General features: G+C 40.7%; 1 protein-coding gene across 7 annotated transcripts in view; it reads left to right on the forward strand.

Annotated features, from left to right (window-relative positions):
* SENP6 (SUMO specific peptidase 6) overlaps window positions 1-14,772 on the forward strand; it is a 94,363-nt gene that overhangs the window by 6,945 nt on the left and 72,646 nt on the right. For 2 of the 7 annotated variants that reach the window (XM_083829935.1, XM_083829936.1), the window contains exon 1: window positions 4,454-4,732. The exons of 1 other annotated variant lie outside the window; for it this stretch is intronic. In XM_083829935.1, the coding sequence (XP_083686061.1) occupies window positions 4,681-4,732 (52 nt within the window). In that variant the 5' untranslated portion in view covers window positions 4,454-4,680. Of the gene's footprint in view, window positions 1-4,453; window positions 4,733-14,772 lie in introns of those variants that run through there. 4 more of the 7 variants (XM_083829939.1, XM_083829940.1, XM_083829938.1 and 1 more) reach the window with 3 other exon arrangements.

Here is a 14,772-nt window from a genome sequence, read left to right on the forward strand (position 1 = left end):
TAGTAAAATCATGAAAGAGTTCTGCTCAAAGACAGACAAGAACAGAGTTATAATGTTGCCTACTGATAAAGCTTGGATTGCAACCAATAAATACATTTGATAAGTTTGTGCAAAAACTTATTGCCATTAGAATATCACAATAAGAATGCTGGAGAAAGGGAAAATCTTATTTCAGGTTAACAATAGGGTTGCTTCAGGAAACTTAGAAAATGTGATAAAGTGAGTCAAAATATACTGAGATATCTTTTATACAGATATTTTGAATATATATCAGAAAATACATTCTAAATGTCTCAGAACTGTTATATTTTCTTCAGCCTTTTATGTGTTCCCCTTAACATTTACAAAACTACTACCAACGGTCTTGTTTCTTAACAGTCTTCTAAAGCTTCTTTTGCTTGGTCAACGATCAATCCTTGCCTGAAAATGTGCAATAAAATAGCTACACAATGTAATTATAAAGGAATAATTTTAAATACAGAAGATTATTCCACATTTTTCAGATGGGATGTTTTACATTTGAGTTATAAATGATCATTTCTTCTTTTGTATGACTTCGTGTATAAGTTTTAAATCATTCTCTTTTATAAATTTCTTCTCATGATTAGTATTATAATTATAGTTAGGAGAGGTACTGTTTCCCAGTCTCTGATACAGTGGTTCTGGGCTGTGCATCAAATTCTATTTTCTTCTTTTTTTCCAGAAAAAAGGGCTTTCCGGAGCCCAGACCCTGCAGAAAGAAATACTACTTCCTAAAGTACTCTCTGATGCTGTGTTGTGGCTAATGATGTGGTACATTTCTCTCCATCAGTCTTTTAGGTCTACAACTCTCACTCTGATGCTTGATGAGTCATAGCTTTTTAGTCTAATACAGTTGCTTGATCTTACTGTCCAACAAGAGAACTTACAGATTTAAGGCAAAACTGTTTCTCTTTGGTAATGTAGTAATGACTAAAATGGTGCAGCAGATATTTAAGCAGCAACCATAGCAATGAAAAACAGGATTTTTATTTTCAAAAGGTTTATGGCAGTAACAGAAGATCTAATAGATTCTTGTTCGTTATGGTTATTCTGCAACAACACAATGTTGCATTTTGAGGTAGGCAAGTCAGATTTAAAAACGATGGCTCCTTCAAAGAAAGAATTAAAAGAATGTTTTAGTGTAAGTCCTGATGATGTTTAGCAGCCTGTACTTGTTTATTATCTACTCAGCAAACTATCTTTGACACCTAAATTTAACAAAAAACATTTCCAAATCTGGATGCATTGCTGTAAATCCTAGCACATGGACAAATTGTATTCTTCCACTTGTGAGTATTCTGGAAAAGTTTATTACGGTATGCAAGCTGTCCTGAAATAATATCTGGTAAAAAAACAAGCAAGACCAAAAAAAAAAAATCCAACAACAAAAACTAAAAGTGAAACAGTACGTTTAACAGCAAGAACAAGACAAAGTAAGCACAAGAAATATATCTGATTTTGCTTTAAAAACGCAGAGGAGAAACAGGCATCAGGTCAAAAGGACAAAAGAAAAGCTTTTATTTTTAAAATAGAGAGCATAGATTGTGCATCTGTAATACATTCAAGGAATAGTTCTAAGAACAGCAGTGGAAAACAATGACAAATAATTCAGTCCATAATCATTATTTTCTAAAAGGTGTTACTGTTAAAAAACGTCAAATTGTAGTCTGTAGAATGGGTTCATGGGTTGTAAATTACAAAAGGTTTGATTCAGGGTACCAATAAATTCCCTGTGATTTATGTAGCAGTAAAAAAAAAGAAAAGTAATGTATAATGCCACAGCTACAGAAGGTGTGAAATTTTAATCCTAATTCTATTTTATTCCTAAAGTAAGGAAATAGTTTCTATGCACTAGCCACCCATTTTGTTGGCTAACCTTACAAAACACAGAGAGAAAAGAAATAATTGGAAAGAATCAGAAATACAAAGAAAAAAAGACATATTTGTCACTTCAATACTAAATTATCTAATTCATCTAAATAATCTAAATACCTATTAGTAACAAGCTTTTCATTGCGGGAAGAGAAGGAAAAGCGGAATTTGTTAAGGTGACGTAAAAATTGATCATCACCTAATGAAGTAGTCAGCTTTTCACTCTCTGCAGTGCTGTGACAATAGAGCAATACACGTTTGTAAATACATGTTTGTAAATTTAGGATCTTAGATTGGGTCCTGGGATCGTCACCTACCTGTAATGGAAGTGGTAAACTTCTAGTGGCTGCTAAAGGCCAGGAAGTAACAAACTGCTGTATTTTATTCCTGGGTTCTTACTGAGTGAAGACAGTTAACATTTGGACTTAAAAGAGAAAGAAAACTCAGTAAATTCTATATGATTTTGTCCAGCAGAAATAGGAATGCTAGTTTTCTCTTCTCATTGATCATTCAGTTATGTCTTACACATGGACAAAATCCTCTGGTTCTAAGCAAAGCTAGGAGGATGCTGAAGAGACTTGACTCAGCAGTATTGCACTCCTTCACAAATACTTAGTAAACAAACAAAAAAATGGACTATGAATAAAAGCTTTATGAAAAAACGAGATTTCACACAAAATACTAGCCGCTTGCATCCTTCAACGGTTTTAAAATAATGAGAAAAAAAAACCCAAAACATAGCAGCGAGATGTAATTTTGGGGCAGCTCTTCTCCATAAAATAAATAACGTTAAATTACCAATCAAAAAAAGTCTAAAATGAAGGATGCACCCAGATGAGTATTGGTAACTTCTTCCATTGCTATTTATACTTTAAAAGGTGTTTTCATCTATACTGTGCTCACTAAAAATAAAACTGTGAAGCTGCGTTTGGTACCATAACTTGATCAACAAAAGCACAAAACTCTTATCAGACATTTATTCCAATAAATCAGAATCCTTAGTTTTTAAAAATCTGTGAAGAATTAGGTAGACCTGAACCTTTCTGGTCTCAGCCGAAAATAGGAACTTGTTTTTGCAGATTTCATGTTGTGACTCCACCATAAACCAACCGTCTGTCCAGACGATACCCTTCTGAGACATGATAGGGTATTTTTACAAAATTAGATTCTAAATTTCCTTTCTTCTGTTGTTCTTCTTTTTGGTCTTTTAACGTTAGGTTTCTATTAAGCACATATGGTCTTCTGGTTTCTGTATAATTAGCTTGCACTGAATTTTCCTAATTGATTCCTGTTTAATTTTATTACTAATGAAAGAATATTTTGCGATTCCTCCTTCAGAAAAAGTCTTTCTACAGAGAGGTGTAAGTTTGGCAGCACTGATCCAGCTTTTGGATTTTTTTCTAATTGCTCATTAGCTCTGGTGATGCTATATAGCATTTGGGGAGCACTGACATCTTTTGTGTCTTCCTTTTCTGCATCTCTTGCTGGTGTGCAAACTAAGCACTCTCTTAAGTGTTTGTAAACACATTGGCTTTTGAATGTGGTTGGTGTCAGTAAATCTGGGAATGAAAGTAACAAATTTAGGAAACTTGCAGTTTTCCTGTATCTAGCTTTTAATCTTCATAGGCACTATGTACTTGAAGCTAACCTATTTTAGGACTTAAGTGTGCGAAGTCTTGAGTTTCCTTAATTTTGGGAGCTCACTTTTCAGAGAGAAGTCATTTTAAAACTAGGTACTTTAAATCAGACATGAATTCCTCGTTTCTGCGATCAAAGTAGCATTGATAGTGTCAGATGAAGGCATGTGTCCAAGAAAGCCATCTCTAGCTTTTGCCAATTCCAGGCTGTCAGAATTTACCTTCCATTTTTTAAAAAGATGTTTTGGTGCTTTGGCTTCACGGGCAGGCCATTTAAAATACAAAACCCTACGTGCTAGACGAACGAGGATTTTTTTTTTCTTTTAAAAATCAGACACACCGGAGGCCATGACTTGCAATTTCTGTGCAGTCGCCTTGGCAGCGCCGTGTTTTTTGCGGGATCCGGGTCGTGCGGTTACAAACACCTCTCTCGGGCCGCACATAACGTGAGGACTCGCGAGCCTTGCTCGGCCCTCGGCGGCCTCCCGCGAGGGGCAGAGCAGCGGGCCCCCGTCCTGCCCCGCCGCCGAGTTCATTCATTGTGCGCGGCCCCGGCCGCCTCCTCACCTCCAGCCCTGAGCGAGGGGGGAGCGGCCGAGCCCCTGCCGTGGCAGGGCGCAGCGCCGCTGCGGCCATTTTAGCGTCTGGGGGCCCGAGCCCGGCCCGGGGGAGCCGGGGGGGGGGGCCCGGCAGGGCAGCGCCGCGGAGGCCCCGTTCATGGGGGAGAGCGAGGGGCGGCAGCGAGCGCAGCCTTCCCTCGGCCTCCCCCTCGGCTCGGAGGCGGCTCCGGCGGAGCCCCGGCCGGGCCCGTCTCCCCCAGCGGGCTCCGGCGGCGGCTGCAGGGCCAGGCCCGGCCGGCGACCGCGCGGGGGGCTGCGGCGGGCGGCCAGGGGGCGGGCGGAGCGGGGCGGGCGCGCTGCCGCCGCCGGCTGCCGCTGCTGCCGCTGCGCGGGGGCCGGAAGGCAGCGGGGCCCGGGCCGCCGGGAGCGGGAGAGGGCCGGGCCTCGGCGGTGCCGCTGCTGCCGCCGCTGCGGGTCGGGCAGCCTTCCGCAGTGGGGGTGGGCGGCGGAGCGCGCAGGCCGGGGGAAGGGCCAGGCCCCGCCGCCTCGCTGAGCGATGGAGTGAGGCAGCGAGGCTCGGCAGCGGGAAGATGGCCGGTGGCGGCGGCGGCGGCGGCTGCAGAGACAGCTTGTTTCTGGAAGGTGCGTGCACGGCTCCCCCGGGGGGAAACGCGGCCCGCGTTGCGCTTCTGGCAAGCGGCGAGGGGCGCGGAGCGGGCCGGGAGCCGGGGGCAGGCGGGTGCGTGTGTGTGTGTGCATCGGGTCCCCGTTGGGGGCCGACGACAATGAGAGGTGCCCCGGTGGCGTGGGGGAAGGGAGGGTGCCGCCAGGGCTGGCTCCATTTGGTGAAAAGAGACCTGCTTCGGAGGGAGGGCTTAGCGAGGGCGAGCCGATCCCTTGTGCTTTTTCTGCCTTTCTTTCATTTCCCGAGGCCGGGGCAGCGCCGTGTTTTGTTCGCAGGGGCAGAGCGCCCAGAGCAGCCGGGGCTTGGCGCAGCGCGGGGGGGCTCCGAGCCCAGGGGCGCTGGGCTGGCAGCCGCAGGGCGAGGGGGAAGCGGGGCTCGTCCTGCCCCTGCCCCTGCTCGGCGCCCAGGCCCCGGCCTAGGCCCTACCTTTCCCCCCTCACCGTGAAATGAGGCCGGGCTGCTTCTAAAATGCTACTTTCAAGCCTTGGCACTGAGGTTCATTTGGGGAGGGGGGGGCGTTTTGTGCTTACATTCGGCTGTAATTTGTAAAATTTGATGATGAGTCTATCAGCTGTAACTAAAAAGAACCTTTAGCGTTTATAAAGCCTTGAGTATTTTTTTTTTGCAGTGGTTTTTTTTTTTCCTCTCTGTAAAGCTCTTAATGAAAAAAGTACACTGAATTTCGAATGTATTTAACTGTTGATTCTTTGCAGTTTAACCTGTGAATAAATCGTCTGGTATTGTAGTCTTGCAAAATTGCTATAAGCACATATCTGGTTAACATGGGCCCATAGCTGCTAAATACTTACACAATGATAAGAAAAAAATATATTAATTTGTTCTTCATAAGTGGAGTTTTTCAAGTCAGGTGTAAGTTTAGCAATGGTGATTTTGTATGATCTGTATAATATAGGTACTATCTCTTGCACATCTTCCTGCGGGATGTTGGGTTTTGTTTCTTGTTACTAGAGGTTCTGGAGCAGAAATACTGCATGAACAAAATACTATTTGCTGGTTTAAATAATTAATCTGAAGTTCTGATGTTCAGAAACGCCTTCTGGTTAATAACTGCTGTCACGTTACCTCCCTTCTACCTTTAAGGTGTTCGGTGGTGAAAGGAGAACTCTCCGTTGTGGACACCATTTTTTTTTTCCTGAACTTTCTCTACAGAATACAGTGAGGTTTGCTTGTATTGCCCGAAGTGTCAGGATGGTGTTTAGTCACTGTCTTCTCTGCACACCTTGGCTGCATGCTGGTTGGACAGGTGGCTAACAAAAGATAGGTTTCGTGTGCAGCACCCCCATTTTTTATTTTTGAGATCCCATTTCAACATCAGTATCAACATGACACTGGATAGCATCCCCCGTGGAAGTTTCAGTATTCCAGGGCCGATGGGCAGAGTAATCAATCAGGTTTGTGTTTCCTCTTTATTCGGGGACATGTTAATTTTAGGACTAATGATGTGATGGGATGCAAACCATAAGAGTGTGCAAGCATGCTCGTGTGTATGTGTTAGGAATCTTTTGTGAAGAAAACCTAATGTGGACAATGGTGACGAAAATTTACGAGGGTGGACCAAGTCCAGATAGGATGATAATACTATAACAGGTCTAGTAAGAGCAGGTAAACTTTGTACTGACTTGAAGCAAAGGAAAAAGAAGTGTTCAAATGTTACTTGAGAGGTTTACTTCTTATAGGGTGTGTTGACTTCATAGGAAAAAGGCATACAATGTATCTATGTGGATTATCTAGCAGTTTTAAATCTGGAAACCTATGACAGCACGTTAGAACAACCATTATTCATTCAAAGGTTGGACTTTAGACAAGCATGAGAGTTCCAGATTTTGTGAAAGAAGTACAACGTGGACTAAACCAGGGAAAAACGTGCGTGGAGTAGGGAATATATCAACTTCGACTGCAAGGTGATGATTAGAATATGAGCCTAGAATTAAATCTCTGCCTAATCTGAGTCTATATATTTCACAGACTCCATTAGAATCTATGTAAGCAGCAACTAACAATTGTGTTTGCTTGATGTTTTCAGAAGTATTAGATTAAAGCTTGGTAGAGGGAAGAGGGAGAACTGAGAATTCTTCTGTCCATCTCTGCCATTAACGCTCAAAACAAATGAATTAGGTACCAAATGCTTGTTATGTCTGTCACTGTAATTGAGCTCAATCTAATAGAAATTGTTCTGTTTAAATATGTACCTCTGCGTGTATATATGCACATGGAAAATTCTGGTGCTTCACACTTACATTGACTATCAGTCAGACTTCAGATAAACAGTGCACTTGAATGAAATTAATTGCTTGCAAGTAAGATTAGCAATTTTGTTTTTGATTACAAATGTCCAGTAAGGTGCTGCGTTTTTCTTGTTTAGTGTATTAGACATTACCATACAGAAATAGCTTGTTATTCTATTGTTAAAGTGTTTTCTTTTAATATTTTCATTATTTTATTCTCCAATAAAAATGAAGGGGTCTTTCTGGAAGGGTGTTCCTTGAGTAATTTATCTATTGCCTTTCTGGTAATGTTGTTCTTCAGTAGTGTGATTCATACTAGCATTCAGGTTTTTGGCCAGTCTTACATATCTAATGTGTCATCGTTTTTTATGCTGTATTGTATAGACTGTCTTATGGAAAATGTGGAAAAGATTCCTAGAACTATAACGTTTGACACTTTAAAACTGCATTAATTGAACTGCATTCAAAACTGCTTCTGGAGCGGTGGTAATAGTTTTTAGTATGTTAATAGACATCGTATCTATTGATATACATGACTTGCATGTTTACTTTTCTTGAAACGTGAGGACTGTTAAAATTGGAAGAATGGAAAGTACTGCATTTTTGTTATTTTAGCTAGTTTGCAAGTGGAATTGGTGAAACTTTTTCCTTGTTTTCTGAATTTACTTTCCTCCCCAGTACAGTTTCAAACACATAGGAAGAATGTGCAGAAATCTGTGCTAACAGAGTAGCCCTGTTGCATGGGAATTCTTTCCTGATTTGGAGGACGAGAAATTTAGTGAACAGAGATTTCTGTCTGCACGAATTCTTGTATTTTTTACTTGATGGTCAGACCTAAAACGTAAAGCAGTAATAAACAAATCCATTTAGATTTAGGAGAAGGGGATGTTCAGTGCTTACTGTAGGAATGGAGAGTACTATTGATCATTACTCCTGTGGAAAAATTGTGGGAACTCTTGTTATACTCTGCCCCTTGGGATGTTACTGAGCTGCAAGGAGATATTGTCTGTCATCTATTGCATGGATATAGAGAAGCTTTTAATTTAAGACTGGAGAAGAGAAATGATGAACTGTATAAAGTATTCCAAAACACGTATTTTCCAGAAGAAAGGAGAAACCTTTTATTCCTTCATGTTTTCTTCTTTTTTTTTTCTTTCCCTTTTAAAAATCTCTTGGTGGTTACAGTAGTGATACTGGGGAACTAATTTTGAAGTTTCTGTTTGAGGACCTCCTCTGTAAGGAATGTTGCCAGTCCCTACCTTCAGAGCTGCTGAGAGATTTGAGTGCAGTCATGACAGGAATTTGCTCAATTTTCATTCCATTTTCTTGGCTACAGGTTTCCTAATAACAAATGAGAAAACTGTTTGGATTACCCATTAGCAGCAGCAGAAGAAACTTCACAGTTGTCTGAGGACTCTAGAAGACTGCGTAGTTTTTCATTCAGCTCACGTATAAAGGGTTGTCTTCACAAAATGAAGGGTTGTGGGCTTGTGTGTTTTCTTAAAGGAGGCAGAGATTCTGGAGCAGCACAGAAACACAGGCCCTGCGTGTGATCCTGTGTAGATGCAGAGTTGCTATTTGAAGTGGTGGTCAGCCTTTCCTGCTTTTTCATTACTTTTATCTTGCTGTGAAATCTGATGAGAAGAACACAAATTAGGAGGGCAGAGTGGAGTTTATATTTAGATAGAATACTTGAAAATTTTCCACCTGCTATCCCTCTTCTATTTATTTTACTCTTAACAGTGAAATTATTAATTGTTTTAATGGTCTCTGAAGCTGTTTCTGACACTTCTATTGATGACCTAGAGGAGATAGGTATTAGCTTGGAACTGAAGGAGCATCATTCACCTTCTTCTGTCTTTATCAGAAGCTAAACTTCTTTATGCTGTTGACCAGACCACCCTGGTCTCCCTCAGCCCCATCAGTGTCTGGATATGTTCTGTTCCTTTCTTCTGTTTTTGAGAGTAGTTTTCTACCTGAAAGTGAGAAATTCATGACTCTAGTGGCTCTCTTATGTCTTCCTGTCTTCAGCCCCATTTGGAATTTTTTTACAGCATTGCATCTCTCTCTTCTCAGCCCATTGTTTCAGTGTCCTCTCCAACGTTTTTAAGAACAGGAAACCTCCTCATTCACTTCAGTGGCATTAACTTCAGGTATTGAGTGGGGAGATCTTAAACCCACTTGTTGGGTTTAAAATTGAAATAATCTTCATACTATCGTGTTTTTTGTCAATCTAACATCAGCGATAAATGGCATGAAATCTTAATAAAAAGACAAACAGCTTAAAGCATGTGGAAAGATAGTAAAAAAATTGTAGTTTTTGAATGCTCTCTAAACGTGTTGTAATACACTCAGTAGCATAGTCTAAAATAATAGCCTGTGCCCAAGTCTGCTTCCACATCACCTCTTCCTGGTTAATTTTGAGATGGGATTTTAGGAGCCCAGACTTGTCCTTGGCTTTCTAAATTGGAAGGCATCTGTGTGCAATTTTCTGGGTTTTAGTTAAAAGCACATCTATCATTTGGTAGCTGCTGCTGTAATAGTTTTGCACTAACTGGGACATAAAAGTTTTGGGTGTAAGTAATTGTGTTGTGCAGCAGGCCTCATTCGTTACTTTCTGGCACTTAGATTTGGTAGGAAAACACTACTTTTTCTCAGAAAAAGTGGAGAAATTCTACTGTCTTTTAGTGGCAAAAAAACAAAAACAAATCCAAACCAGGAACTTGGCAATCTTCATAGAATAGATCCTTACACTCTTCTTTATGTAAGGGTAAGTGTAAAAATAATAGTAATAACATAAATAATAGTATCAATATATGGCTTGCTAGCAAAGATAAGTCAGCATTTTGCAAATGTCTTGCTCGCACAAATACTTTTATAATGAGCCTATTTGGATATTTTAGTATTTTGCTGCTTGTTTTATGTACAGAGATAAAACACATAATGGATTATTTACTGAAATGATCTAAACAACTACTTTGGCTTTTATTGCTATTGTTTCTGAAAGACTACGCATACATTTCAGTGCAGTATCAGGCTTCCTCTTTTCTGTAGGGTTTTAGCTGCGTCTATAATTGAGATAACCGAGGGATGTCAAGGTGCTTTGTGTTGTAGCAGGTCCTGTAAAGTGAGACTAATTGCCAAACTCAACTTGTCACTTTTAAATAATGCTTTATAAGAATGTGTGGTGTTTGGGTGGGTTTTTTTTAGCCATCATCAATTTTTTTCTTCTGTTCCTACTAACATCTTTTGAACCTCTTTGTTTGAAGAGTAGATACCTCACAAGTAAATAGATTGAGACTTTGTGAAATTTGCCCACTTTACTAATTCAGAAGAACCAAAAATTGGAGTCCTGCAAGCAAAGGCTTCAGTGTTTCCTCAGCATGGCTCAGTTTGCTGCAAAGTGATTTTTGTACCCACACTGGCTGAGAAGTCAGGGGCCAGGGGAGCAGGGGGACTCTGTGCACAGGTCAGCGTGTGCGTGCATGGATGTGTGTGTGTTGAAGAGAGGAGTGAAAGAGTGCAGGATAGCTTAAGATACTGCAGGAGGCTGAGAAAACAAGATAAAAATGGAGCTGCTGCAGTGGGGGAGGCTGTAGAGATAGAGGGGACAAATACTTTTGGGGCAAGAAGCACAAATGTAACTCTTAACTTAGTTGTTCTGGAAGACACTTCCATTGGGGGAAAAACAGAGTTGGAGTGTTTCGTTCTTCAGGCCCCACTTTTAGTGCCCGTTTGGTTTAAAGTTGGAGTTTTTGTAGGGCAGAGTTACTTTTCATAGGTTGAAATCTGTTTGATGCTCTCGATTAGTTCTTGCTTAAATATATATATGTATATTCTTATTCATTACGTAGAAATAAACACAGCAGTAATTTTATCTTCCTTAATTTTTAAAAGCATGTCTTAAGCCTTCTCTTACAGTATTCAACAGCGGTGAACGTGTAATATTTTCAGGTGAAGCTGATCTTAAGCTGTGGTGGAGTCAGAGTTGGTGTCTTGCGTTGGCCAAGTCAGTTGCTTATGAATGTCACATTCTCAGGAGTAAATGGCACTTTTCTGAATGGGTGGGTGCTCTTCAGCTTGTGTTGGTGGATGCCATGGTCCAAAAAGAGTTACCTGGTAATCCCTATTGCCCTGTCCCTTCACAAATCCAAAATAAAAGATGTTTTTGATTCTGCTGCTGATGCCAAGACATTTCTTGGCCTTCAGGAAATATCGTGAAGATAATCTGGTGTTGCATAGTGAGTTAAAATCAAATGGTGTGGTTTTATTCATTAAATCATTGCCTAATTCAGTGACACAAATGTTTAGGATGGAAGTTTTTGTTTGAGAACTGCTGACACTATAACTAGAGCTTAGTTCCTTAGTACATACACATAGCTGTGAGATGTCTTTGAGTACTTTAAATAGAATGTAGTAAAAGTGTTGCAAACTTACTTAATTTTCTTGTATGGTGGTGTCTCCCTGCACAGAACTGGGGATCGTGCCAAATGGGATTCAGTCTCTGAATTACAGCGTAGTATAAATCAGAATCCGGAATGGCTAATGGTTATTTGGGTACTGTAACTAACAGGAAAAATTAAGAGCAAATAACTTGAGAAGTCTTCTTGGTTTCGTTTATGGTGTAATGTCTGCTACAAGTTAAAGAAATAACATTTTGGCAATGCTTTTGTTTGAATAACTTTTTCAAAGTAATCCATGGAAAGAATTATGTTCTAATAATGTATGGGGATAGTTGCTTATTAAAATGATTGTAATGAAAGCTTGAATACCGGTGTCTCGTAGCTAATGCACACGAGCAGGCTGCAGCTCACAGATACCGAATGTGAAAAGAATTCCTTCAAAATAAACTGTACAAAGAATGGTAAAATGATTGTGGTGTGATGCCATTGTCTGGTATAAGGTAACGATAAATTGTGTGCGTGGATTTCCTAAAGCAGTGAACTGTGACGTTGCTGCTTTTATCTTATCGTGCTGCAACTCCATTTTGAATGTAAAGCTGCATGCCAACTATTTATTGGTTCTCTTTGCAAGGCTTAAAATTATTAACTGGTTTAGGCATAGGGACTAACAGAACGTTTTAAACTGATTAAAGCATTACGTGGTGCAGCTGTGCTGCTCTGAGGGCCCCCTGCTGCAGGTGGGGGAGGTCTGCTGCTCTGTCCCCTCTGGCCTCCCCCAGCATCCAGCCTGGCAGTGTCTCACGCTGCCCACTGCCCCAGGGACGGAGCGGTTTATTGCCAGAGAGGTTGAATTTGCTGTATACTGTCCTGCCGGATCAGCGCTCTGCCAAACCTGTGTTGAATTTGCTTGCTGAAGGGTAAGCCTGAGAGGCAGGACAATGGATTGCTTTGAGGGGGGGCGGTCGGCCTCTTGCGTGTCAAGAGTAGGACGTTCCCCCTTCTGTCTCTGGTGAGCTGTAAAGTCAGCTTAAGGTGCAGCATGGAACTTAAACTTAAGAATAAATCCTGTTGTGCAACATCAGCTTTACTCTGCCGAGGGAAGTTCAATTATTTTAAATAACAGGTTGAGATCCGCACAGAACTCGTTGATGGTGGAGGCTGGAGGAAATAAATGAGCAGGCTGGGGTTATTCTTGCCTGGTTGGTCAGCGGGCCTTTCAGCAGGTTTTGGTAACGGGCAAATGCTGCGGGAGGCAAGAAAACGTTTCTCAATGCTTGTCTCAGTGACTCCTGTGAAAGAGTAATTAGGAGTGAAAGGAGTCGAATTCAGTGTATCTCGCTCTGATCGAATCTTCAAGTGATGATTGCGAAGCGCTGTGCAAAGCTTTCCCATTTTTGTTTGTTTTCAGACCGTATAAGCTGTAGCTGAAGCAAAGTCTCCCCGCTATTGTTATTTTTTTATTTTTTTTTAAATAAAACTTGCCACAGAGATTTTGGGGAATGATAAATAAGGATAACATTTGGCTGGCCTGGTAAAACACCGTGCTGCGTGACATGATTAATATTATTTAATTTTAGAAATTTATGTTTCTAAGAAACAGCTGTGAAAATATTTGTTATTTTCATGAGAATGTTTTTGTCCGCTGCAGTAAAATTGTTTTCTCTTGTACTAAAATTCATTCTGTTGATGTATTTTTATTAAAGTTGTAGGATATAATGTTGTGTTTGTTTGGCATGTCCGATTTTTATGGCTCATTTAACAAAATATGAATATCCTGCTGATGACAGAATTTAATACGACAGTCTAACAGAAAGATTATTCAAGAGCCCATTAGATGAGAATTTGAACTATGCAGTGGATGGTAGGTTTCATGTTTGCAATTGCCTTTGTAATTTCTGAGGCTCACTTCTTTTGGAAACACTGCAGTCCATTGTAATTTTATTTCTACCATGGCTTACTGCTCAAGAGCCACCCTAAGGGTCCTTTAAAATAAAGAATAAATTTTTAAAAAATAGACTTCCGGACTGCTCTGGTCCTGGTTATTATGACTGCATGTGCCTAGCACAGTCGGTTGGTAAGCCTTCAGGTGAGATTACTAGATGCTGCCATAAGGCAAGTTGGTAGTAACTGAACCTTTACCTGATGGATACCAGGAAAAAAAATCTCCATCATGCATGTAGTCAAAAAGCTGTTTGTCGTCTAGTGCAGTGCTTGCTAGATGGAGAAGGCACTGCGCTTGTTTGGAAGAGTGAGTTGGAATAGAAAGGACCGATAGAAACCCAGAACACACTTCCCTAGATCTTGATAGTTTTTTGATGAAGATAAATGCAGGTTGCATGTTCGGTTGAAGATGGCAGAAGCCCATCTCCAGCTGTAGGATAGTCTCTTAAAAGCCGAGTGTTTTGCTTCAGTTGTCTTTTGAGTGATAGCTCTTGAAAAGCAAGTTCAGAATTGGGTGCAGTTAGCAAGCTGACATGTGTTATTTTTGTTATATTAAAAATTACTTGATTGATAGTACTTCCTTGTTTTCGCTGCCATTAAAAGTAACGATTGAGAAAATGTTTGTTTTTCCAGGGATGTTAAAGTTTTTTTTTTTAATTATTATTATTTTTTCCTTTTTAAAGAGAATTTTAGCGTACTGTGGTTTAGTTAACAGTTGTCACTGTTCCTGAAACTCGTTGTTAGGTCTGTTTAACTTCAATACTTGCATTACAAAAATTTGTGTTGTAAATGTAATGATGTAGTTGCAATGCTCTGCCATTTTAAACCACCCCCCTTGCAGCTGCTAATCTGTATTGTCTCAGAGGAAAGAAATAGTGTGAAGAAGCTAGAATTCCTTTCTGTGGTGACGCAATAGAGAAATTTGCAAACATGTTACTGTGTTGATGTCGTCTCTGTGTGTGTGTGCACTTACGCTACAATATTTTCTTCAAATTTACTTAAACTTTGCGTAATGGGATTCAGTAAAGATACTTAAATGTAATATCCAAGCTTGCATTATACAGCCAGTGGAGCCTGCAGAGCTGTTGGGTGACCAGCTGCTCGATGTCTGCTGAACTGGTCTCTGGTTCCCTTGCCTTACAGCTTTGACCATGGAATTATTTGGGTTGGAAAAGACCCTTAGGATCATCAAGTCCATCCATCGACCTAACACCATCTGATTGCAAATGGACTTGAAGTCCACAGAGTGCGTCTAATGCATGCAGGAGTTTGTTGTCCATTCGTGTGTTGCACTTCTTTGATTTTTTTTTTTTGTATTTATTTTTAAAAAAGACAGCAATCTACTTTATTTCTAACTGTGTGTATGTGTGCAGGGTCATTTTGTAACCGGTAGAAGCCCCCAGCTGT

Source organism: Anser anser (assembly GCF_964211835.1).
Source record: "Anser anser genome assembly, chromosome: 3".
Lineage (NCBI taxonomy): Eukaryota > Metazoa > Chordata > Aves > Anseriformes > Anatidae > Anser > Anser anser.